The sequence below is a fragment of the Pygocentrus nattereri genome, chromosome 11 (genome assembly GCF_015220715.1).
Source record: "Pygocentrus nattereri isolate fPygNat1 chromosome 11, fPygNat1.pri, whole genome shotgun sequence".
Lineage (NCBI taxonomy): Eukaryota > Metazoa > Chordata > Actinopteri > Characiformes > Serrasalmidae > Pygocentrus > Pygocentrus nattereri.
The window spans coordinates 25,898,424-25,924,898 of NC_051221.1; the positions used below are offsets into that span (position 1 = coordinate 25,898,424).

General features: G+C 40.1%; 1 protein-coding gene across 2 annotated transcripts in view; it reads right to left on the reverse strand.

The window, feature by feature from the left end:
- roraa (RAR-related orphan receptor A, paralog a) overlaps positions 1-26,475 on the reverse strand; it is a 305,914-nt gene that overhangs the window by 82,559 nt on the left and 196,880 nt on the right. Inside the window, exon 1 of one of the 2 annotated variants that reach the window (XM_017708332.2) lies at positions 763-905. The exons of the other annotated variant lie outside the window; for it this stretch is intronic. Coding sequence (XP_017563821.1) covers positions 763-793 — 31 coding nt within the window. The 5' untranslated portion in view covers positions 794-905. Of the gene's footprint in view, positions 1-762; positions 906-26,475 lie in introns of those variants that run through there. 2 annotated transcript variants of the gene reach the window in all.

Sequence of the window (26,475 nt, forward strand, 5' to 3'; positions counted from 1 at the left end):
CACACTCCCTCACACACATGCTCCTCTGCTATGGACACCCCCTTAATCATCTTGTTTCCTCAATCTCGGCTCACCCTTGAAAGTTTCTTGCATTCACATGGCCCCATATTAACATGCTACTACATATGTATAATCATATAATAGACCATACACAAGGTATGTGCATATCAGCATATGTATATATTATATAGTATATAATATTTAACCTCCAACAGCAACACAGAGCTGCAGAAGTGTGTTTTTCATATACACAAGGTGAGGTTTATAACAAGGTCTTATGGCAGTGTAGAGTGAACACAGGGGAAGACTTAGAGACTTATTTTTACTTTACACTAAACACCCCCCCCCCCCCCCCCCCCCCCCCCCCCGACCACCACTAGGTAGAGAGCTTTGTCATCTGTATGAAAAAGAGCTAACTTGGTTTTCTCCTTTACTGAACTCATGCAGAAAGAAGAAGTATAGCAGCTTAAGTCTCCGGTGATAAACACGTTCAAAAGCAAGCAGCACTCTCACTCTCCTGTCTTGCACTCATGTACACACACCCACAGCTTTCAAGCAACTGGCTGCACTAGAGAGAGAGAGAGAGAGAGAGAGAGGGAGAGGGAGAGAGGGAGAGAGAGAGAGAGAGAGAGAGAGAGAGAGAGAGAGAGAGTTGGCAGACTGTGAATAGCATCAGCCTTGGCGGCTCTACTTGTTACTCAGCCTCGCTCGCGCTGTTATGTAGCAGGGTTGCTAAAAGTCAGCATGCCATCTTCCTCTTACCTTTCATCGCTGAAATCACAAAATACATCATTAAGCTCGGCGGTCCATAGGCGAGCAGCAGGCGCGGCGCGAGCGAAAGCCTCCCCCTGCTGTTTGAGCAGCAGCTGGCCAGCACAGCTCTGCCGCTCCGGCTCCCTCGCGCCACCACACCACACTCCATGTGACTGTGACGTAGCCCGAAGCCCCGCCCGCCGGCATCTGACTGACACGGCAGCCGACCAATAGGGTGCGAGAGACCGCCTCTGACTGACTGCGCAGCAGAACGGAGGCTCGAGAGCGGCGGAGGATGTTTTCTGTGCGCGCGGGCGTGTGTGTTTACAGTCTGCTCTGCCTTATCGCAGGTGAGAGAGAGTGTGAGAGAGAGAGAGAGAGAGAGAGAGAGAGAGAGAGAGAGAGAGAGCGCGAAATAGAGCCATAAGAGTAGAGCCATAACAGTAGCAGCCCAGCAGCAAGCGGGCTTTTATTCCCCATGCAAACTCTCACAGTGGATGTGAAAAAAAGAGCAAAAGTAAGAAGAAGAAGAAAAAACAGAAGGAAGGGACACTATGAGAACAAAAAGATGAGAGAAAAAAATGATTAAACCCGAGAGAAAAGGGGATAGCAGATGAGGAAAATATGAAGTATGAAGGAAAAAAGAGCAGGTGAATTTGCCTCATGTTTTGGTTCTTTGACACCCCTCTCTCCCTCTCTCTCTCCCCCTCACTCACTCCCTCTCTCTCTCTCTCTCTCCCTCTCTCTCTCCCCCTCACTCACTCACTCACTCACTCTCTCTCTCTCTCTCTCTCTCTCTCTCTCACACACTCGCTCTGGCTGCGTCTAAAAGCTATACTGTCTTACTAAATAGTATATTAAAAATAGCACACCACTATTAGCAGTACATTCACTAGCGTAGTATGTGGCTTTGGATGCAGCGTCTCTCTCTCTCTCTCTCTCTCTCTCTCTCTCGCTCTCTCTCTGTGGTCATGCTGATATTAATGAGGGGGCAGACAAGGCTGGATGTAACTCCAGATGTTTCCAGAGAGAGAGAGAGAGAGAGAGAGAGAGAGAGAGAGAGAGAGAGAGAGAGAGATGGAGAGAGAGAGGGAGAGAGAGAGAGAGAGAGAGAGAGAGAGAGAGAGAGAGATGGAGAGAGAGAGGGAGAGAGAGAGAGAGAGAGAGAGAGAGAGAGAGAGATGCTGGCTGCTCTCCTGACCTCTCTCTAGCAGGCTGGTTTCTCTCCCCTCTCTCTCTTCTGCCTGCTGGCAGTGGGGCTCACTCTGGCTGCCCCTGCAGCTGAGCTCCAGCAGATAGCAGATAGGGGGAGGGGGGAGTGCACTTATTCTATCCACCACACAACAACTGTCTGATGAGTTTCACTATCTAGCCAACCTTTTCATTTTCTCTTCCTCCATTACTTCATCTGAACCCCCCCCCCATGGTCCCCAATAATCTGTTCAGCCTCCTAACCAGTTGGCTCCTCTTGATTCTGCTCTTAGAATAAGCCGGCTCTGGCCACCGATCCAGCTCCATTTTGAATTTCCATAAATAAGCCCAGTCTCATTTCACTTGTCCTCAGTGTAAACAAATTACATATCTGCAGATTTGTTTACCCCATCAACTATGATCAAAATAATTAATGTGCCTAATAAAAATTGACATTTTAAATTATGAGCCATTATTCGTTCCAGTAATGATGAACAATCCATGCTGGAAAGGAGAAGCAACGTCAGTCACTTAAACTCACGGATCAAAATATAATATTCCCTTTCTGTCTGGCATTTCAAATGGTAGAAATAAAAACATGCTGTGGTTTAAAGTCAAACACCTCCTGCAGTGTCTCTGGCCTGCTGAGGAAAAGCAATGCAAATGCCTGCTCCGCAGCAGACGCTGCAGAGGGCCAAAATTACCATCTGATCACAACTTCTTGCACGGTCAATTAGAAGCAGCAGAAATAAATTAGCTCATGCTATGTCAACAATAATCTGTCATCCAGCACTGCATAATAAACAAAATATGATTTCACCACGTTGATTAGCCAATGAGGCGCATCATAGCAGATAATCAGCATCCAGGTTGAATATGTTCCTTGAAGTACAGATGGACACTCTTAAAAATAAAGCTTTCCAAAAGCTTCTTGGCTTGAATGGATAGTTCTAGGAATAACCTATAAATGTTATGGAACATTTTCAAGGTTCTTGAAATTAAAATAAAAGGTCCTTCTCACTTCTTATTTACAACAATGGTTTGTTAAAGAACCACCCATGGAAAGGTGTTTAGGGAACCAAAACTGGTACTTTTATGGCATCACGTTATTGTACTAGATTCTATGGCTCTCTGTGCTGTAGTGCTATTTGGTTCTTTGTAAACGAGGTGAGCCATTCACTTGGTTAGCACTCATGTTAAGCTGCCAGTGTTATTGTCCAAAAAAATGTATAATTTCTGCTGCTCTGTACTGACAGCTACCTCATCCTTTATTAGTGAACATCTTTTCACCCTCCTGCCAAACTTATAACTCCAGTGCCTTATATTATTCTTCCTTTTGTTTTAGTTCTGGCAAATTTGTATAAAGCTCTTTTATATGTCTATTATTCCTTGTCTGTAATATATTTAGTATATTGCTGCTGTGGGAACAAAACCTCCTATCTCCAAAATGATAACTTTACAGAAGGAAAAAACATACTTTACTCTTAATGCAAGTCAGTGGAACCAGACTTTGTTACTAGTACATTCGAGCCATTTCTTTTGGTCCATTCATGAAATTAACACACAACATAAAGGGCAACAGGTGTTTTTAAAATTATGTCAAAAACTGAAAAACAAAAAAAATATATAAGGGTTGGTTTTGACAGCAGCAATATGTTTGTGTTGTTCACAGTTTTGTCTGTTCCTGCTGGTGTATATAATATATATGAGTGTGTGTGTGTCAGTGCGTGTGTAGCTGTATTATTAAGACTATATAATTTCAGGCTGTGTGCTTGCTGGCCACAGAGGCACTGCGCTCTTTAGATGAGTGCTGGGGTTCAACTGCCGGCTCTGTAGCACTACTGTTCTTGTGGTTGGCAGAGGACTGCAGAGGGGTGCAGCGGCAGCAACGGTTCAAACAGAAGCCGCTGAGAGAAAAGGCTTACAAAACAGCAAGCTGTAGCCTCTGGGCAGAGGAATATAGCTGTGTTTGTGTGTGTGTGTGTGTGTGTGTGTGTGTGTGTGTGTGTGTGTGTGTGTGTGTGTGGAGGCAGAAAAAGTCACGCGCACACAGAAACACGCATAGGCCTTGTCTCCCATAGTCCACAGATCACAGTGAGATAACCTCAGTGTAGACTAAATGTTGATTATCTATAATGCTGGGAAAAAAAAACATCTGTATGTCGGTGGCTCTGAGATAAAGACGAAGAGATTGATAGGCGAAAGAGAGAGTAGAAGGTTTGTCTACCTGGGTGTGCATGAGTCTGTGTGTGCGTATGCATGAGCGCAGCCTACGTTAATAGAAATGCATTCCAAGAAACACCACAGGCACACGTCAGCACCACCCTTTCTAAGTAATGCTCGAGCTAGAGATGCATTGCTACAGTCTTGTCAGATACATTTAAAGGCCTAATATGGTAGAAAATTGATTATTATTTATTTATTGTTAATTTAATGTAACCATTGCTGAAGTTTCACAACGTCCTGTCCACTTGCAGATAATGTCCTTATTATTTCCTCATTCATGTTTTAAAACCCAAAGCATTCACACTACCATTAGGAATCACTGTGTTTGATCATATGAAGCCAATTTGTTGACATCACACATGCAAAAGGATTCTTTATTATGCTACTGCTCTATAACATTATGGTTTAGCAGGAAGCTGTAAGAAATGAAGCATTGTTAGGTGTATACCGAGCGATGAACAAAGTTGTAGATGATTATATAATGACTGATAAGGCTGGATAACATTGAGAATGAATGTAAAATAAAATTAACATCTAGAATTCATTCCATTTGAAAGGTGGTGATTAAATCTTGAAGCAGTTAACTATAAATAGACAATCACAGTGTATTATATATCAGTATACCAATTTATTTATTAAAAATGAACTCACAAGGAGTAAAGAAACCAAGTCTACCTTTTGCCTGAGGCTCAATACAGAGCAGCCAATCAGAACAGAGGTCTTTCCCATATATTAGTCTTAAAGGCATAATAACAAATGCAGTCTGTTTAAATTTTAGAGATAAAGAGAGGCTGGAAAATGAATAAAAATGGCTTAGAACTATTTCTGGTATATATACCTGCATAAACAAAGTGGAATCATGGAACAATTAAATGTAGGATGTGGGCCCTTCAAAGAATTACCTACAGAGCAGTGGTTCTCACCCTGGTCCTCAGGACTCCCTAGACCATCCACCACCATACTTCCTTAGTATTTCTTCATGTATTGTGAGTTTGTTTGGAGCAAAAAGGTGGATTGTCTGGGGGTCCCCAGGTTGGGAACCACTGCTATAGTGTCTGTCTACCAGACTGATACACATACGACACTATAATAACCACCATGCGAATGAAAGCATAATAATATATGCATTCCTCCCTTTGTCAGTTCATCATCCCATCTCCATGTTGTCACTGGAGAGCTCTCTTGCTCCCTGCTGGAAGAGTAAAGGGGGCTGCCACAATCAGCGTGAGAAAGAGCTGGTGTTAATGAGTGCAGCTGCTGCCAGCTCGGTCTGACTTGTCTCTATCTGTCCAACCAAAAGTTCATAAAGCTCAAAGCCTACAGAAATACACTGTTTTTAAAGAGGCATAACAAATAAAATGGAATTTTCCTTTCCAGTTCACATATATGTCACTTGTCACTGCATAACTAAGAAGCTTTGAAATGTGAAGTCTCTGCCGAAGTATTTGCGTTTTACAGAAAACCTGATTCTACAGGCTGTTAGGATTTGCTGTTCGATCATGTGTCACATCAAGCAAATGCCCTGCCCCACTCATATAATAACCACGCACACTCATCCAGCCTTCATACTTTCACTCTGGCAGCTGCCGTTTCTCACACAGACGTCTCTGATATATCAATAACATTAATCTTCTGATTTGGTGACTGATTCAGCTAATTATTTTTTGTTGATGTTAACAGGCTCTCTGGAGGCTAACTGGACCATATTCAGTCCTTACTAGATTAATTTGGACACATAGCTAAGTAGTAGCCAATAATAATATTCCAGCCTCCAGTAATATTCAGAAACAGGCTTTAATTTCCTGACGGACTCAGCATCCAAACTGTAACATGCAAAATTTCTCTAACAAGCTTCAAATATCTCTACTCAATCTAGAGACTTGCTATATATATAGCTATATATATATATATATATATATATATATATATAGAGAGAGAGAGAGAGAGAGAGAGGTGGTGTTAAAAGGTCTATAAACATGTCTCAACATCTCTAAGTAACATAATGTGCTTTGTCTCTGTTTTTTTATTTGATAATTCACTTTATACATACTCCCTTGCAACCCATTCGGAGTATCTGCTAAATTACATAATATAATGTAATGTAATATAATGAAGAAAAGCCATTCAGACAAATCTCTCACCGCCAGGCACACATGACTTTTTTTTTAAATCCAGCATTATTTTACAGTGTGGAAGAGGACAGTCTGTGTATGTCCACTACCACTGACCCCTCGTGTGTTGGGCAGTTCAGAGTGGGCTAGAGGTGGGCTAACTCCTCTGCTTCTGTGGATAAATGCTGGCCCTAGTAAAGTGTCGGCTGCTCCTGTTCTGATTAATTCGAGCCAATGTATTTATTGTAAACAAGCCCTGTGGGATGGAATTCAATTGAGAGGAGACGCAGAGCATCCACTGGAGCCTCGGAGGAGAGAGCAGAGGACCGCAGCCGATAATGGTCTCATTAGCAGTCTGTCAGTAGCCATCCCACGCACGGCCTGAACACACACGCACACACGCGCACACACACACACACACACACACACACGCATACACACACACAGCTGATCCTCCACTGTAACACAGCACCACAGCGAAAGAGATAGAGAGAGACTGGAAGAGGGAGAGAGAGAGAGAGAGACAGAGAGAGAGAGAAAAGCAGAGGGACACAGCAAGAAAGGCCAGTGGGAAAGACAGAGAAACAAGAAAAAGACAATGATGAAGAGAAAAAAACAATAAACATAAGTAGAGAAATGAGGAGAGAGAGAGAGGGAGAGAGTGAGAGACAGCGAGACAGACAGAATGAGAGAACCACAGAGTGAGAAACTGAGAGAGTATTTGTGCCATCTTATATCTTAATGGACTGCATCAATACAATATTCCCTTTTCACCTCACTCAGAGTAAGCTATACTTGACATGCAGTTCTTGGCACAGCCACAACGCATAACTGGTGAAAAAACAAACAGGTTTAAATGCCACTCCACACCAATCACTCACTCCTCATCTCCTACTGAACTCTACAGCATGTTCCTCTGAATGAAGACTATTACAGAAGAGAATGAGAGCTGCAAAGACACAGATAGTGAGAGACAGGACGTCCAAGATCTCAAGATAGGAGCTCAAAGGATCATTAAAAATGTTTTCAAACGCATGCCCACACGATTATCACTGTGACAGCTAACCTATCACTGAAGAAGCACCTTTTTATTGCATATATCAGGACAGAACGACGGACAGGACAGCAGACAGTCTGGCACAACACCATCTTCATATGGTTTCAGAATTAAAACAGTCATGAATACACCCTATGAAAAAGGTACAGATCATTTTAATATAAATGCCAAAGACAGAAGAAGCACAATATCAAACCATAAAAGCACAAACTCATATGAGACAATCATAAACCAATTTAAAGCCATTCCAGGCAATTTCCTGTAGCTTCCACCTGTGAGGAGGACTTCAATAAATCACTGCGACAACAAGAGGAATATCTATTTCCAGGATAAATAGACAAGACTATTGGGCTTCTTTTCTTAGAGCGAAAGCAAACCATTACAACGGCAGTTCAAACGGAGGATGCAGGAGAAGATTTAGATATGGTGAAAAGAGCTTGGCTGAAATGTGACAGGCTGCTGTGTGTCTAAATTCCAAGAGCATAATATTCGGACTGTTTCTAGACAGAAGCTTCTTTGCAATTTCATACTGCTATCGGCCCATCTTCTGAATTCACATAAATAGCTTTGGCTTTAGAAGGCTGTACTAATGGACTGCCTTCAGTTCAAGGTAAAGCATCTCTTCTAACATCATTATAATAATCAGTAGATGAGTGATAAGACCAAGAAGTGTGTGTGTGTGTGTGTGTGTGTGTGTGTGTGTGTGTGTGTGTGTATACATATATATATATATATATATATATATATATATATATATATATATATATATATATATTCGAATGAGGCAACAAAAGGAGGCCAGCCCATTTCCATCATTCATGATTATAGTAATAGGATATGCTTAATTATCTGTAATTATCTGCTATGTATTAGACACTGGAGATCATAAACATATTAAGTGAATTTTGAGGGTTCATACTTCTCCTCAAACATTTAACATCTAGTCTGGTGACCACACAATAAATCTGGAAGACAAACAAACATGTTTCACGTCAAACATGAGGATAACAAAGCGAAAGGGGGTCCGAGAGAGAGTTCTCTGTTTGACATGTTGCTTAAGCAATCTCAGATCCTCTTCTGCACAAGAGAAGCGTGTTTACTCCAAATTAAATTTGGACCCTTCCAGGTATTAATAATATGGAGACATTTGGCAGTAAACAATTTGATAAGCATTAAAGTCCTCTTGTGCTCGCTCTAATTGAAAACACAACATGGCCCCAAGCAGCTATTTGGGAGCTGTTGCTGCTGCTGTTGTCATCGCTCCGTTAGTTTTAATAGAGTAGACGATGTCAAACCAATTCCTTTGTCTTTGGGCAGTTTCACATTTTCTGATATGGGAAAAGAGACAAACAAATATGTTTATGAGATTAGGGAGGGAGAAAGAGAGAGGGAGAGCGAGAGATAGATAGGGAGGGAGAGCATGAGCGTTCACACAGCATGTGAGTTTCATAAATACACAAAAATAAGGCTCGGTATGCTTTATTGTATATTATTTGATTGTTACTGCTACTGCAGAGTAATTAATGTTCACACAAATTGCAGCAAATAAGCGGCTCCATTATGAGCATGTATCTGTGTTCACTTTAATTCACTTGATTTAGATATGTATATGAAATAAAGATTCCTAAGTAGTCCTTGGTTTGGTCATGCCATTCCACACATGGACCTTTAAAAACTTGAAAAAGATTCTTCATACTCACTTATCATTTTTAAAAAAGCAGTTCTTTCAAGATCCATTGATAGAAAGGATTAAAGTGGTTCTCCTACACTCTTAACAAAAACGTTCCTTCAGTGGTTCTTTTAGTAAACATGATGGATATGTATAGAACTGTAAATGACTAAAGAACCATTTGACTGTTTAAATGGTTCGTTGCATGGTTAATTGGTTTTTCTCTATGATGGAAAACTTGTATTTAGAAACAAAAATAGTTAAGCTATTGTTAAAAGTCATAGAACCTTTTTATGGTAGTACACACTTATAAAAGATGGTCCTTCAGGGGTTCTTTGGTAAAGGGAATGGTTCAACTTAGAACGAGTTCTATGTAGAAGCACTTCATGCTTAAATGGATCTTTGCATGGCAAAATGGTTCTTCGGATTGATGGAAAATGTGGTGTTATATATAACATTTTTGAAAATGGTTCTATATAGCACCAAAATGAATTCTTCTATTGTTAGTGTTATGGCCAACTTATTCCAATATGTAAAAGTCTCAGACTAAAAGCCAGCAAGCAAAATGAGAGTCTAAATTAAAAATTTTAACTAAATTGGGCTCTAACAGTTAGGATGTCAAATTGTAACAATAGTAGAACCCCTTTTAGTGCTAAATAGAACCATTCAATCTCCATCACCAGACAAAAAAACATTTAGACATGCAAAGGGTTTTATACAGAACTCATGGTTCTAAACTGAACCATTGCCTTTACTAATGCACCCATGTAGAACCATCTTTTCTGTACATACACTCTTAATTTTTGCTAAAAGTGTATGGCATTATTACAAAGATTTTTAAGAATGTAAGTAATAATATTTATCTTATTCATGTGCAAATAATATACACATATGAATCACTGCACCACTGCTGCTACTATAATGCTGAGTAATTATGTATCGGTTCTAGGCTGTAAACCAAAAACAAAAGTAATGTAACTGATACGCAGTAACACATACATGATGAGATTTCCTTCTTTCTTGGAGAAGCAGAGGACAGGAACACAATCTTTCAGCAGAGGGATGGTGTGGAGAAGAGACAGAAAAGGCGGCAGACACAGCAGCATGTGTGAAAAGCTGAGGAAGCACAGCATCTCCCTCCATTCTAATGATCCCTCACTTCCAGTCCTTCTCCCATATCCCATCTCTCTCTCCCTGCAGCCCGGGGGGGGGGCGGGGGGGTGAGGAAGGGGAGTTATTAGGGGCCGCCTCTTGCCTTCCTCTCCCATATGAAGTAGAGCAGGTGATTTTGGGTGTGATAATTATGGTCATAACTAGGCATGAGGGATTGGTAATGGTGGTGCTTATCCTTCATGTGGTGCAGGCTTGCGACTGTGGCAGGGAAAAGCATGATTATGGGTTTTTCCGCTGTGTTGCTGCGGCTCATACTAAGAACGGCGTCGGCGTCTGAAAAGGGCAGCGGGGAACGTGGCCTTTGAGGAGCATAAGTTAACGAATGAAGTTCATTATTGAGGAGCATACCAGGGAGACCCCCTGGAGCATGTGATGGATGACCCCACGTCAGAGAAACACACTTACGCTCAATGTACACAAACACGCCCTGGGCTCCAAAACAGCAATATCTGAAGGAGGGATGCAGGTAAACTAAAATAGTTAACCTTCTGGCTTACAGGAGAAGCGAATAAGAAAATCAGAAAAAGAAGAGAAAAAGGTAATAAAGTGTACATATGTATACAGTGTATACAGCCATGTTTGTAAAGGATTTATTATAGATTTTATCATCTAAACATGCTCACACTTTCACATGCACACACACACACACACACACACATATATATATATATATATATATATATATATCTTGCCATTGTTGGGACATTTTTGACGTTTTTTCAGTTTTTTATAGAATGTTAAAAAGGCCTGTTGTAAATTTCATACAATATAAAGAGCAACGGGCCTTTTCAAATTATATCAAAGAAAAACAACTAAAAATTTCATAATGAGTGGACCAAAAGAAATAGCTCAAAATGACTTTAAAATGAAAAGTACAGTAATATTAAAATTAGAGTTTCCTTCTCCTGTAAAGCTACCATTTTGGAGGTTTTCTTCTGACAACATTGATATATACACGCATACGTATGTGTGTGTAGAAATATGCATTTTAAAATATGCTAATTTGTAACTTGCCATGACTTGCCTTTCTCTGCTAAGGCTAATTTATTTTAAATCACAGGTCTGTTTTTTCCTCTCTCTTTCTCTCTCTCTTTTCTTTTTTTTAATGGAATGGACCACAGAGGCCTCCCACCTCCCCTAGCCCATATTACACTCATTTATTAAAATCACCATTGTCTTGGAGTGAAAATAACTTTCTTTTTAAAACGCCCTGTCTATTAAAACAAGAACCCACCGCAGGGACCGCTTTTCCTCTGAAGATTGAGGGAGATCTTCAGGCTATTCCGCACTCTGATTCGGTCCTGTTGTTGGGCCCCGGGTTACCATGCTCCCTCCCCCCTTTGATTTTCTTTCTTCCAGAGTTGCTGGTCTGAGGTACCTGGTACCTGCCTCTCTCTTTTACTGTTGACTTATGAGGATGCCATGGGTGTGTGGGAGCGATTCATCACGGCCCCACTTCCCCCCGCACGCTGCACACATTAGTAATGTTCTCCACCGAGGAGAAAAGCCTGTCACAACTCTCTCCCTCTCCAAAAAACCCTCTGAGCCAGGCAGGTTGTGCCGAGGCCTCCGTACATGGCCCACTTTTAGTCTTTCACAGCACCTTTAAGTTTGCCCGGCCTGGCCACAACTGGGGGGAGGTTAGTGAAGGCCAAAGCGTTGACACATCACTGACATATACACAAATCTATATTGCTCCGTACGTACATTATGGGTAGCAAGGTGAATGTAGAGGATAAAACTGCACTCCTCTGAATGGGGCGTATATGCGTATATAACATCTTTATGATACAGTGTGTTCAAACTTATATTTTACAATCTTTAAGATACAATAAACATCAAATTCCATATTCAACTAGAGAAGTTAAAGTGTACTCTCGGACAGTTTGCCATGTACCGTGTTATATTTTGTTCATTCCTCTGAAATTCCAGCTTTGACCATACACTACATATATAGACTCAGCTGTAGCGATCACAAAGATCACAGTGTAAACTGACTGACTGACAAACTGACTGACCTTCAGCTACTATTTTTTTTTTTACACATTTTTATTTGTTTTTGTCATCGCACAGAGATTCAGAGGATTATATACATCATCTAGCAGATCAAATCAAAGCAGGGATTTAGCTTTAGGGACTCTTACAGTGCTATGGTTTCATTTTGAAAACAAGACTGTCAGCATAACTGTTGTGAGTTCAAACACAACTGATAAATTCCATCACATATTCTGTATCACAAAAACATTAACAGATATGCTTAGCCAGTGGCTTTTGGGCTTGGTTTCTATAGGATTGAATCACTTAGAGTAGAAGCCTCAAAATCAATGATAAGAATGAGCCTGCAGCTTGTCCACATATCTCTGAAATGTTAACAATTAGTAGGAAAAGTAGGACTCATTTTCACAATTAGTAGGACTCATTTTCAATTTCTGCTTCTATTCTATTCATCATAGTATGTGCACACTACGTAAAAGGCAGCTCAAATTCAAAGTGTAAAAAAAAAAGAATTAAAAATGTCTGACATTTTCTTCATGACAGTGAAGAAAATGAACGACTGAATACACAAATGTGATAGCTTGGTATTTAAGTGATAGTTTATTGTTTTGATATTGACTGATCTGTCCTTCAGCCAAATCCCAATCATTAAAAAAACAGATGTTTTTCCTTGTTATTTAATTCCCTGATGATGAATAAACAAATTATGTTGTACGTTGATGTTTTCAGAACACTGACAAGGATCTCATGAGCGCAAACAACAATGAAGGAGGTGAATGGCATCTCACCTAAGTTCACAGAATTAAAATTAGTCTGAATAATGACTGCAAACCAATATAATAAAAAATCAGCTGTAGAAAATTGCCATATCAAGATGTCCCACCTCATTCTCTAAAGATACACAGAGAAAGAAACAGAAAAATAACACAACAACTAAATCAAGTGTGCCAACGTGTTTTTATCCCTGTCATTTTATTTTGGTAGATTAGGTAAAAAAGGTTATTTGAAACCAAAACATTGGATTAAAGGATAAAGTAGCTGGGTGTGTTTTGTGCGTCGACCTTGTTTCAGTAATCCAGTTCAAAACTGCAAAATGACACACAACAGCCGTTCTTCACTGAGAATAAAGCTCATTACATCATATTCGTAGTTATCAAACTACAAAAACAAAGGGTTATGTACAGAAAGTCTGTCACAGGCATTTCTGCTGTGCAATAAGAAAGTAACACAGAACATTCCATTATTTTAGAGAATGCATACCTGACCTTTATTGGGTAATATAACATTTTATTAACTTACTTTTGACATGCAGTGCATCTTTAATTACGGAGAATTTCCTCCATAGCCACCACACAACACTGAAAGCTGTGTGAATTATGCAAGCAGAAATTATTGAGGTGAGCTCTTTAATGACCATGTTGTGAGGAATGATCTTGATCTTTGCAGCGAGCTCACCGCATCATTAGTGAGGCTGCCACTTTATCAGAAACATGGCTGGGCTAGCATGGTGCTAACTACACAGGTGGAGTCGGCCAAGACAACAACCAATACATTAATGCACCTAATGAAAAGAGAGAGAGAGAGAGAGAGAGAGAGAGAGAGAGAGAGAGAGAGGGGAAGGTGTATCCTATATAAATGTATAAATGAGGGTATGTGAAATGGTCGTATTTTATTTGTTGTTTCTTCAACAGTATCATAACTATTAGTATTGAGAATTCCCTTCATTGCTTAAGCAACAGCTGTTAATTACAACTGATGCAAAGCCACTACATCTGAATCAGAAAGAGAGAGAAAGAGAGAGAGAAAGACAGATACAGAAACACATACAAAAGAGAAAGATAGAAAGACAGACACAGAGAGAGAAAGAGTGAGAGTGACAGAGAGAAAGAGAATGAGAAAGACAGACAGAGAAAAAGATATAGACGAGAAAGATAGAAAGACAGACAGAGAGAGACAGAGAGAGAGAGAAAGAGAATGAGAAAGACAGAGAGAGAAAAAGATATAGACGAGAAAGATAGAAAGACAGACAGAGAGAGACAGAGAGAGACAGAGAGAGAGAGAGAGAGAGAGAGAGAGAGAGAGAGAGAGAGAGAGAGAGAAAAGCAAGGCAGAGAAACAGGAGCGAGAGAGAGAGAGAAATACGGAGAGGGAGAGGATGAATAACAAAGACAGCTAGTGAAACAAAGAGAGACAGATGAAACAGAAAGACAGAGAAATAGAGACAGAGAATGAGAGGGGAAGAGCAAGAGAGAGAAAGACAGAGAAAAATGGAAGAGAGTATGAGGGAGACATGCAGATGGAAAGAGCACTGATCATAGTCCCCCCCCCCCAATATTCCTTATTGGTCTCTTATGCCTTCTTTCTCTCTCCCCTTCCCTCACTAATTCTCTCTCTCTTTGGTCACTGTGTGTTGAATGTGTCTTTGAGGTTGGGACTGTATGATGCTGAGGTATGCTAATGTGCAGAACTGTTATCTGCCACATCTTAATGATGCTGCTACACTGCATAATGGGTTAACTTCACTCTCAATCACACCCATGCTGGTGCACACACACACGCGCCACACACACACAGGTCTGCAGACACATGTGTTTCGACAGTGTCAGTCAGCTTCATGCTCAGTGAAGAAGCAGCTAGCTCTGTGACTTTATTTCAGTGACTCACATTCCAGTTCCGGATGTCCTCTCACCCTCCAACACACACACAGACACACACACACACACACACACACACACACACACACACACACACACACACACACACACACACAAACAGCCTTTTGCCAACATGCTCCTCCATCCACTTACAAACAGATACAATACTCTGTTCTTTCCATCAGGGACTTTTTAGGAGCTTCCCTAAAGCAACAATCAGATCGGAAGAGAATTATCACTGTGAAAATGAGACTTTTGCATAGTTTATTCAACAGTATTACATCTGAATAATTTAGAAATTTTTTGCATGATAATTATCGGCCTCATTATTTAGGCAGCCCATAATTGTGTCTGCACTTTTATAGTTATTGCTGTTTTAAATCGCACACTGAAATCATTTTTTGATGAGGAATAATAATGGCGCATCGGCGACTGCTTGATGAGCTCAATATTTTTTTTAAATCAGTAATTCAAGTTAGACATAAAAATCAACCCCATGGAGCTCTAGGAATACAACAGATTTGTGCATATGTGTGTCTGTGTATGGATATTTTTCTTTGATGAAAATGAAAACAGCGTCAAGGCAATTTAAAGATCTTAACTCCTACTAACTGTGAAAGACCTGCCAGACCACCAGATATACAGTCAGATAAGCCATTAGATAAACAGTACTTAAAGCTTCAAACTTTGCTTCAGATCTGAAAACGATGTGTTATGTGTCTGCGTTCATCCTTCCACTGTGAGAAGACAACAACACTATGAGTCTGAAAGCGTATGTAGCTATTAAGAAGCTGTTACTGAGAAAAGAAAATAGACAAGAAATTTTGAAAATCTAATAAAGAAGCTGTTGGTGTTTTCAGCACAGTGGACTGACCACCCCAGAGTCCAGAGCTCAACATTACTGAATGTTTGGGATTATTTAGATTGTGAGAAGCAGAAAGTTCAGCCAACTTCTAACTGAACTTTGGAGGTATAAAAATATCCCTGCAGATTCTCCTAAAAAGAATGGAAGCTGTAGTAAAGGTATAAGGTGGACACATTACTGAACACTGAAAAATCGATTCATTTTTTTAAAAATAAGAATAACAAGAAATTTAAATGAAAGAGTGGTCTCTGATTCTGTGGTTTAGCAGTAAGAAAGGTCAATAGTAAAACATATAGGGTGTATATACATAATGTATGCATGTGTTTCTTTTTTTCTCTGTACAGTGATAAAAACATGAAAATCTTAACATTGTATGGGCACTTTAAGGCCTTTTTCATTAAAAATTAAGTCCCTATTTGAAAAGCTGAGGTTAAGGTTAGTACTGCCTGCTTGTAAAGAAATATTTATGTATAGGAACATTTAGTTAGACTAATGTGCTTAGAAGGAAAAGCCTCATGAAGACAGCACTAGAAAGAGTCTGTGCATGTGTGCGTGAGTTCAGGTCTGCAGGCGCTGCAGAGATGCGCACCGGAGGCACTCTAATGATGGCACAAGGACATTTCATCAGCGGCGTCTTAAACGTCAGCAGTCAGCAGCCGTCAGTGGCGCTCATATCCGCAGGAGCCTCATGACCTCCGCCTCTGTCCTGGTCCATGAATCAAAGCCCTCTCCGCTCATGCTGACACGCGGCACTCATGGGCCGCCGGACAGCCAGGCGGGACGGGAAAGTGATGAGACACAGAGAAAGCAGAGGGTGACTGATAACCTGCGCCAGCTCCTCCAAGGCCACAGCGCTCCTCAGCCTGGCAAAACACAGCCACACTAATGCCACAGCAGACGGGCAGCGGAGGACCAGACCAATATATCATTTAGCCAATAAAACTGACCAGTATTAAGGATCCACAACTGAAATCTCACTGATAACGTCTCTTTTCAGTTGCAAAACGAAAATGCATTAAGGAATGCAATATTATTTTGAAATAAAACAAAACATACTGCAACAAACAGGTAGCTGTAATCTTAATTGTAAATTGCTGCACCATGAGGACACAGTATACCAAGCCCTAGTGTAGTCTATGTAATATGCAAATATTAGACACATATCTACTACAAGACAAAAAAGATTTGTATATTGTATATCTTCAAAGTAGTATGTTTAAATGAAGGTTTATGTCAACAGATAATCATCTAAGCCATTTTAGGGCATTTCTTGTGGTCCATCCACTATGAAAGTTTCACGCAATATAATGATGTTCAAATGTGGAGATGGTGGAGAAAAATAAAAAAAAGACAAAACCTGAGATGTTACTTTTATTTGACAGTGATGATATACAGCTGTATGCAAGAGCTTGAGCACACCAGGTCAGGTGGAATGTTTTATTGATTATTTGAGTGAAAAAAAAATTAACCCATGGTAAATATGGTAAATTTTAGTACATGATTTATATTTATTTGCTAAATTTAACATATTGGCGGGGGGGGGGGGGGGGGGGGGGGGCATACATACGAATTTGATGTGGGACACCCAAACTTTTGCATAATGAACATATATAAGATTAATGTCACAAGAAAAGTAACAAATTAACACTGAAACCTAATTCTGAGCAGCTGTGGAAATTCGCTCCTCATCAAGCTGGATGATGAAATCTTAAGAAGTTCCACAAATGTGAGCCACCCAGGTATTACAATGAATTACTGCTGGGAATGTATCGATATTAGGAACATGTCTGGAACCTATTTAGGAAATCTGGATCTTACAGGCTGGTTCTCTGGGGCAGAAAAAGGTTCCCAGTGCTTTAGAACCTTGAGGTCCCGTATAGTATCCCCCTCAGCAGTGTGTAAGACACACATGCTCATAGTCTACAATACTTCAGACTAGAGAACAACACTGTACACACCTTCCCAACTATCCCTACACTTACTCACTCAAGCACCCACCCACCCACATTTCTCCACTGTCACCTGAGACAACCAGCAGAAGGGAAAACCATCCCAGCAGATTGGGTGCCTTATTTTAGCAGCCGCACGTATGCGTGATGAGTGCATCTCTGGCTGTTGCTGGGCTGCTCTGACAAAGCTTCACAACAAGTACTTTAAGGTCGAGCAGAGACACAAAGGGACAGACAGACAGGAGAAGAGCTGACGATGCTGAAGTCTTACACAAAAGTGTGCGGGCCAGTGAGGGGCGAGGCAGATTAAGCAGTCACAAAGAAGCATGGAGGCCCCGGCCAACTGCTTCAGGAGCCCCTGCCGCATATCAGCAACAACGTCTGGCCTCCAGCCTGGCTTGGACAACAACAAAGACCACCGAGGCGCCCTCCGTCATGCCCAGCCTACTCCTTTCAACCTCTCTCACCGTGGGCAGCGGCTGCAACGAGACTGCCTTCATTTTAAGGCAGGGACTTATGCAAAAGAAAGTGCATTCAACAAAGCCCTATTTACAATTTTGACAAAATGACTAACAAAAAAAAATAAATAAAAATAAATAAATAAATAAATAAATAGGCTGAAAAATAAGGACCTGTCATATTGCGAGGATGGAAGAAAAAGTGCAGAGGGGAAAAAGAGAAGAAAAGGATGAAAATCACGCTGTCCTGCTTTACGACAAATAGATATCTCTATTGATTTCCTTTTTACTGTGGCGGCCCATCCTTCTCCACTGTGATTATACTGACCTATTTCAGATAAAAAATGGCTGGCTATTATGGATTAAAGCAAAGCGTCCAAAAGCAAAATATCCTTTCCATGGAACAAACAAATAGACAAAGATGAAACATAATTTATTGTTAAAATTGGAGAGTGTCAAATTGAGTGCAGTGCTTTTTTTCTCCCCTCTGAGTGTCTCTTGTTATTCGAGATAGAAAACCTCAAGTTTCTGTGGCATGCTGCGTGTGAAATCACTTCAGCGGAGTGCACACTTTAGGGATGTTCTGCTCATTTAAAACAGCCCTTTCTCCAAGCAACCTCAACCATTTTCACTTCATTTATTGCACACTCTGATGACTAAAGCAATGCTTCTGGAAAAAAAAACAAAAAAACAGCGCATGCTGTCATGCAACTTATAGCCCATACAAGGCTCTTTGTCTTGTGTGTGTTTTAAAAGTGAAAATGATATTATGGGTTATGGTGAGCTGACATGATGTTCACTGTTCAATGACAGTGTTGCATCTCATAATTGACATTTCTGCTCCAACACGTGCATCTGTACTGACTCTCTGTTCGCTTGGCTAAAGAATCGCTTCCAAATTCTAAAAGATTACACGCAGCAGAATCATATAAACCTCTTTCTGTGCCAATTCAAGACAGCAGAAATTCAGACAAGCAACGACCGCAGCACTGCGTCACCACATTCTTACCCTGGACTGGTCCACTAAAGGCCCAAATGAGATTGTAACAATACAGTAACGATTCTTTAGGAAAAGATTCAGAAAAAAGTCGAAAAAATTTCTCATTTCCCCATGATCAGAAAAATGTATTTTTTTTTTAAGTACACAGAATATGCTAATATGCTTTACAGAGATATTCACAAAGTAATGGGACCCAGTAGGGGCAGAGTGAAATAAGCATTGGCCAATAGCAATACCAATATTAAAGGGTTAAATTTCTTTGCTGAATTACTGCAAAAAAAATGTGCTTTAACTTTTGCAGAGGTCACATTTTATGTTATTTTTTCCCCATTATGTTAAATTCAGCAAATAAACAGTGATGTTACATTACAATATGCAGAAGTGTGCTTTGTGTTAACCAGTTCAGCCAGTACTGCTTTAATTTAATTGCTATTAGCTATTATAATACCAGAATAATTAAGATACAGTTGAAATCACATTAAACATGCATGGATGTATGCAAGGCAATAACTAACGATGAGGATAGTTTAGTTTCAGAAGAGTTTTTTTTTTTTCACATATCTCCATTCATGAGATTCATGAGAAATAGTGCTATTCTGATAATGTGGTAACTTCCTCAGGGGTGGAGCCATGGGTTTCGCCGGCCTACCTAATCAAATGGGGATGGAATATTTAAAATGATCATTTTTTTAAGAAATTTAATGTGTTTTCTGTGATCGCTGTCACTGTATTACAGCCAATCAAAATAATTACTTTGTCTGCCAAGCTTCCCCATTTTTTCAGCCCATGGCTATCCACCACTGCTTCAAGCCTTCAGTCTGTTATTACTACCTGTCATGTTCTTAACTAGCATGACAAAACTGATGACCTATGAATGGATTTATGTGATTCAGTGTGGAAATGGCAATGAGACTATTCAATAAGCAGTAATTGATTCTCAGGTGACCTCTGAACAGCTTTAGTTTGGTCAGAGACTTTGTGACAGAAATGTCCACTCTGTTTATTTCTGCACAAGATGCTAATGCTACCCCCAAGTGACTTTTACTACTTGAGATGCCCGGTTGTGCACACATACTATAGGCTAATATACAACGCAATAATAAGTGAGAGTTTATGAGTATAATTAACAGATTATGCTTGCACCTCTTGTATCATTTCTAATGAAATGAGGTTGCTTTATCTTAGTTCCAGTAGCTGCTCAGTTTAGGCTACAGGCTCAGCTGTATTAGCGATTAGATGAGAAATCAAAGGTGTAATGTACTATCTACTCATAACACACTACCAGCATGGGAAAGTTCACTGTTAACTAGCATATTGATGGCAAAGTATCATGTAACATAAAGACATGAAGAATCATGGCTGGTTAACAGTTTAAGCATTTTTTAATGTTTGTTTTTTCAGTAATCAGTAAAGACTAAGATGCTACAGAGAAAAAGAGATAAGACAGTAGGTTACAGGTTTTAAGATTTTGGCTGAAAAAAAAATTACATAAATATTTAAATGGTTAATTAAATAAAATGAAGCAAATCAGTTAGTATAGGAAGGAGGGAAGATGGCAAAATGAACCTCACTAAAATTGTGATCCTATTACAGCCCTGGGTGTATGTTTATACCCCAAAACACCAGAGTATGGCCACTGCTTGGGAATTTTCTCGTCCAGAGCAGCTGAGCACAGTAGGATCGTCTGTGTAAACCCCCTCAGTCATACATTAGCATCTGTCTTCCCTGCTCTGCACTCCACTGAATGACCTCGCCATTTTGATCAATTCAAAAACAAGTTATGACATATCATAAAACATAGCGGACAAGGAGCAATTTGCGCTGCATGTTTTATCGGCGCATTACAAATGGAGAGGGGGGAGTGTTTATGTGTCTATTCCCTCTTGACACAGGTTTGGATAAGTGGGTAGTTTTCTATAAAACAGCTGTTTTATATGAGAGGGAACATAACGGTACAGTAATTCTTCTATTCAGTGCGGACTAGTTTAATGATAGCCCTAGGGCTATTGAGCGTTTTCAGATTGTTAATATTTCAGCGAGGTTGGCTGTCTTAATCATTTGACGGAGATTAGCGAGGCTGCCTCTGTGTAAGTCTCGTGGCACTCAACGGGGAGGTAAACAAATGAGTGCGCAGGGGGTTAGGCCATGCTTCTCAATAAGGCCAGAGTCAGCCTGTCCACACTATGGAGACAGATAAAGCCTCACTGTGCTTCTCTCTCACTTTTCCCCATTCTCTTACACTGTATCTCTCTCACTCACTCTCTCTCTCTCACTCTCTCTCTCTCCTTGGATCGATGACTCTCCTTCCCCATGGTCCTGACTAACCCGAGTGGGATTCAGAGGAGCTCCTGTAACACGGCTACAGCTGTCACTCTGGCAAGCCTTTCCAGCACAAACAAGCAAATACTTCATTTGCTCAATACTTGTCATCCATGACTAACTATACATCAGAAGCAGAACAATGTGTTAGGAAGAGTAATTCTCTCCAGAATAACAAAACACACACAATACTGAGACAATTCATCTTCGGCACATTGAACCTGAAGCCGCTGACAAATTCAGGGCATCATATAAATATAAGCTGATTTCGATGCACTAAAATGTTGTCACTTGTCATTCATTGTCATTCTACTTTGTATGTATGGAAAGAAGTGGAATCCAAAGCATTGTTCATAAAGCTTCGGCAACAAAAACCCTAAAATAAGTAATAAATTAGTCTCCTATATATATATATATATATATATATATATATACCTTGAAGTATAATAATATACAATATAGCTAAGTTTAGTTTAAATAAAATTCTTTGAAATTAAAATGTCTGTAATATAAAAACCTTTAATTCATTTTCTGCACATGCACTTTATGAAACACATTACAATGCACATGATCACTGTATTTACTGCACATACATTGCCATAATCCATCTGAAGAAAGATCTTTTCCACTGTCCTCCATTGTAGTCTGTGCATATGCACTTTAAATTACTGCAAATCTAAACGTTACACAAAAAGATTTACATATAACTGCTCACATTTCTAGCTGTTCATACTGTGTATAAGCACTTTGATTGTGCCTGTACATGCAGAATATAGTACATATACAGTGTACATTGTGCACATGATGTAGTGTACTTATATTATGTACACTGCACATCATGTTCATTAAATAAGTTAAATATTCTGTTTCTGAAATATATGCAAATATAGAACAGTTCAAAAAACGGAAGGTGAAAGAAGAGACTATAGCTAAATAGGCAGATGAACAAAGGAAATGGAATTTCTAGATACCAGGTGTATAAGTGATATCATCTACGCATCTAATTTAGCCACAAACATGCACAAACAGCTTTTAGACTTTAGATCAGCTGAAAGACACACAGACACGCAGACGTTCCGAGGCTGCTATCTGTGAACTACACACTCCACCAGCAATCACACACAGCATCTGTCAACAGTGAAGCAGAGAGAGACACAGTGAGCCTGCCAAAATTTCAGACCATGAGAGTCTTCAGGGCCACACACGCACACGCGCTCACACACATGCGCACACACACACACACACACGCACACACACACACAAAATAATAGGCATTTTGTATTTACCTCGTATCTCAATTTTTGACATAGTTTGAAAATGCCAGCTGACCTTAACATTATATGTAAATTTCATAATGAACAGACCCAAAGAAATGACCCAAAATGACTTGGGGGAAAAGTCTGGTTCAACTGAAATATATAAAAAATATTTAAGCATAGTTTAAAGCATTTTACAAAGTCAGAACTATAGTGTTGACATTGACATTACTGGTTCATCCTCATTTGCTCTGGTTTTCCTACTAAGTCAGGACATTTTGTCCCTAGAATGCATGAAAAACATACAAGTGCAAACACATACACACAAGCACGTGCACACACACACACACACACACACACACACAGATTAAAGATAAAGCTCTGGACTATCTTCTACTGTCATCTCCTGTGTTTTATCACCAGGTCCTGTCATCTCCTCAACAGGTTACAACTATACTAACGCCTCTCACAGGCATTCAGACTGGAGTCTACCGTACATACAGTTAATAACTACAAACACACACCACATGTACTAAAATAATATGTAAACATCTTAACAAGGCTGAATTAATCATTGGCTGCCTATATTTTTGTGTTTTCTCAGTAGTGTACTGCAAATAAATACATAACTAAAAATCATTCATAGAAAGCTGCAACTAAAATTACACTTCCTTAATGTAGCCATAGTTTACCAGCTCATTCTTTCCTCAGACATCAGCCCACTCCCAACAGCTTGATCTCTGACTCTGTCTAAACTCTACCTGGTATTAAAACGGAACCGTTTATCTAAGTGAATGACTCAGCTGCCAACAAGGACTGCACGGTCTTGTGGAGGACTAAATAAACAGAGTGCTCAATAAATCTGCCAGCTTCAAACGCAAAGTAAAAGTTTATATGATACTGAACTGTAAATTGCAGGATGTGGAGAGTTATATGGGAGTTCTTGGACTGCCTGAGGCTTTGAAGGAGTAGTTTCTGGGAAGGTCGAGGTGAAATGGTGTGAGCCAATTTGAAAGATTTGCTCAATTTCAAATTCCTAAGAATATTCACTCATTAATTTAATCACAAATGTCAACAAATCAATGGACCTACTTCTCTGGGTGTATTTCCTCATGGGGTGGGCAAAATTATGATATCTTACATTACAATATACTTTCCTGACTATACCATGGATATCATCAATACCTCTAGAACCCTAAACAGCCACATGCATCATGCAACAGTAAAAACGGCCATGGAAGAAGCACTTGACTGGACCATTATTCTTTAATAAATTTATTTTTACCAGTTCTTTGATAGATCAATTATCTATTCCTTCTTAAATTTCTTTATTTATTTATTTTTGCAAATGTTCTCTCAAAAATAAACTGTACTTGTAGGTTTTCATAAATCTTTTTTTCTTAAAACATGTGGCTATACTGCTTTGCTGATACATTCTGTTTATTCCAACTTGTAAACAAATCCCTAAAAAACATAATCTGGTCATACATATGTATCATAAAAATGTATTAAAGTATCACAATGTTCTATTTTTGCCATATTGGGGCAAAAAAAATTGGGGGTAGTTTGGGGGTAGTTTGGTTGTTAGGGAACTGGCCCTGTGACCGGAAGGTTGCCAGTTTAATCCCCAGTGCCAACAGCACATGACTGAGATGTCCATGAGCAAGACACCTAACCCCCAATTGCTCCCCGGGCGCCGTGGATAGGGCTGCCACCGCTCCGGGCAAGTGTGTTCACTGCCCCCTAGTGTGTGTGTATTCACTAGTGTGTATGTAGTGTTTCACTTCACGGATGGGTTAAATGCAAAGGTGGAATTTCTACCGTTTGTGGGATTAAAAAAGTATCACTTAATATTGCCAAGCCTTTTTTCATCACCATGAACCTGCTATTCTGAATCTCCACCACAAGCTCTCTGGCAATGGGAGTTTGCCTTTAACCAGGCCTGGAGGGAATAGGAGAAAGGCAGTGAATTGAGGTAGAAGTGGCCATAGCAGGGGTCATCAGAGGGAAGAGTGAAGTATCCATTATCTTCCAGAGAGGACTTCACCTTATTATGGGCTGAGCTGGTGGTTGAGCAAGAGGGAGAGAGCAGAGGGAACAGCTGCCCCTGTAATTTATATTGATGAAGGGACTGGCGGCCTGCTTCCAGGGGTTTGATCACTCAGGCAAGAGTGGAAAGATGAGCTGAAGGAGTGTGTGCAGTATGCGTGTGTGTGTGCGCGTGTGTGCAGTGTGTGTGTGTGTGGGTTCAGTGTGTGTGTGTGTGTGTGCAGTGTGTGTGTATGTGCAGTGTGTGTGCGCGCAGTGTGTGGGGGGGTGGTGCGCACAAATTTCATACAGGAAAGAGTAACCTATCCACATGTGTACGGCCTAGTAAAAATAAATGAATTAACCCAAGCATATGTTTGGCGCTACAATGGTTTGGCCCCTTTATTAGAGCAGTTGGGCCAAGTGCATCGCCACACTAGTCACAGTACTGGAACTGGATTGGTGCTATTAACTTCTCTATCACTGTTTAAAACATGCACCATGCTGCCTTTATTACTGGATATACTGCGACAGTTTCTGAACATAATTCAGATCACCAAGAGCTTTTAATTGATTTAAGTTGACTAAAGTCTAAAGTATATTCCCATACATATGTTTGTTTGCACAACATGGTAGTTTGTGACACAATTACAACACAAATATACACATTTTTAGTTTTGCTAGATCCTTTAAATATTAGAACAAATTCAACAACAGCGTTGAGAAATCATGTTATTGATGGAGTAAAGGAGATTAAAAGACAGGAATAGACCGTTTTGTGCTCCAGCATTAAAGGCTAGCCTATTAATTAACATAACAGTAAGAGTGATGCAGTGCTCTACAGTAGCTCTTTAATAGCAAAACACAGATCTCAACTAGCAAACAAACATGAGAACACATCTATCATAAGCAATCACACCTCGGCTACCTACAGATGCTGTCATTACATGGTGCCAGACTGACTCCAGCCCTCATTAGCACTTTACGGTCTATAAAAATGTCTGTTCTCCTTGTAACTGACAAGACCTTTTCCTCCCACCATTACATGTCCTTTGAATCCTCTCTAGCGAACAGCATGGCTTTGACCCAAGACCTCGGCCCCGGCATGCCTCCGCCGCACTTCAGTCACTCGCTCTCTCCCCTTTCACTCTGTGACACGCATCATTACCATTTCTTTCACTGAGATTAAATAGTGCGGTCCAGCCTGTGTCCATGCCTTTGAACCCGCTCTCCTGAAACATGCTCTTTGATTTTGCTTCCTCGTGCTTAAGCAGGGCCGATCAGGGCTCTAATTAAGATAGCAGTAGGCCACTGGATAAAAGGAAGAAAGACTAACACTCTACCTTTACTCAAGCATAACAGGAAAAGACACAGTAAAATGTGTCCCATCCAATAAAAGGTGAAGAGTAAAGAGATCAGGTGTTTCTATGGAATTCAAAATGCTGGTATAGTATTAACACCTGCAATAAGATTCTTCAGAATTATTTATCATGCATAAGGCATACATTACTTTAGGCCTACACTCTTAAAGTGGTTCTTGGCTTAAACGTATGGGTCTAGGAAAGAAAGAAACACTTTAATTGGTACAGCAGTTTTACTTCATGTGGAGCCTCTTTAAACTAGACAGTTTGCATTTATGAACATCTCTCATTAAGGAAAATGCTTATTTAAGACATATTTAAAGGTTCTTCAGGGAACCAAAAGTGGTTCTTCTATGGTGTTGCTCCAAAGAACCCTTCACTCTTAACAGTGTTTTGCTGCATTAACGGTT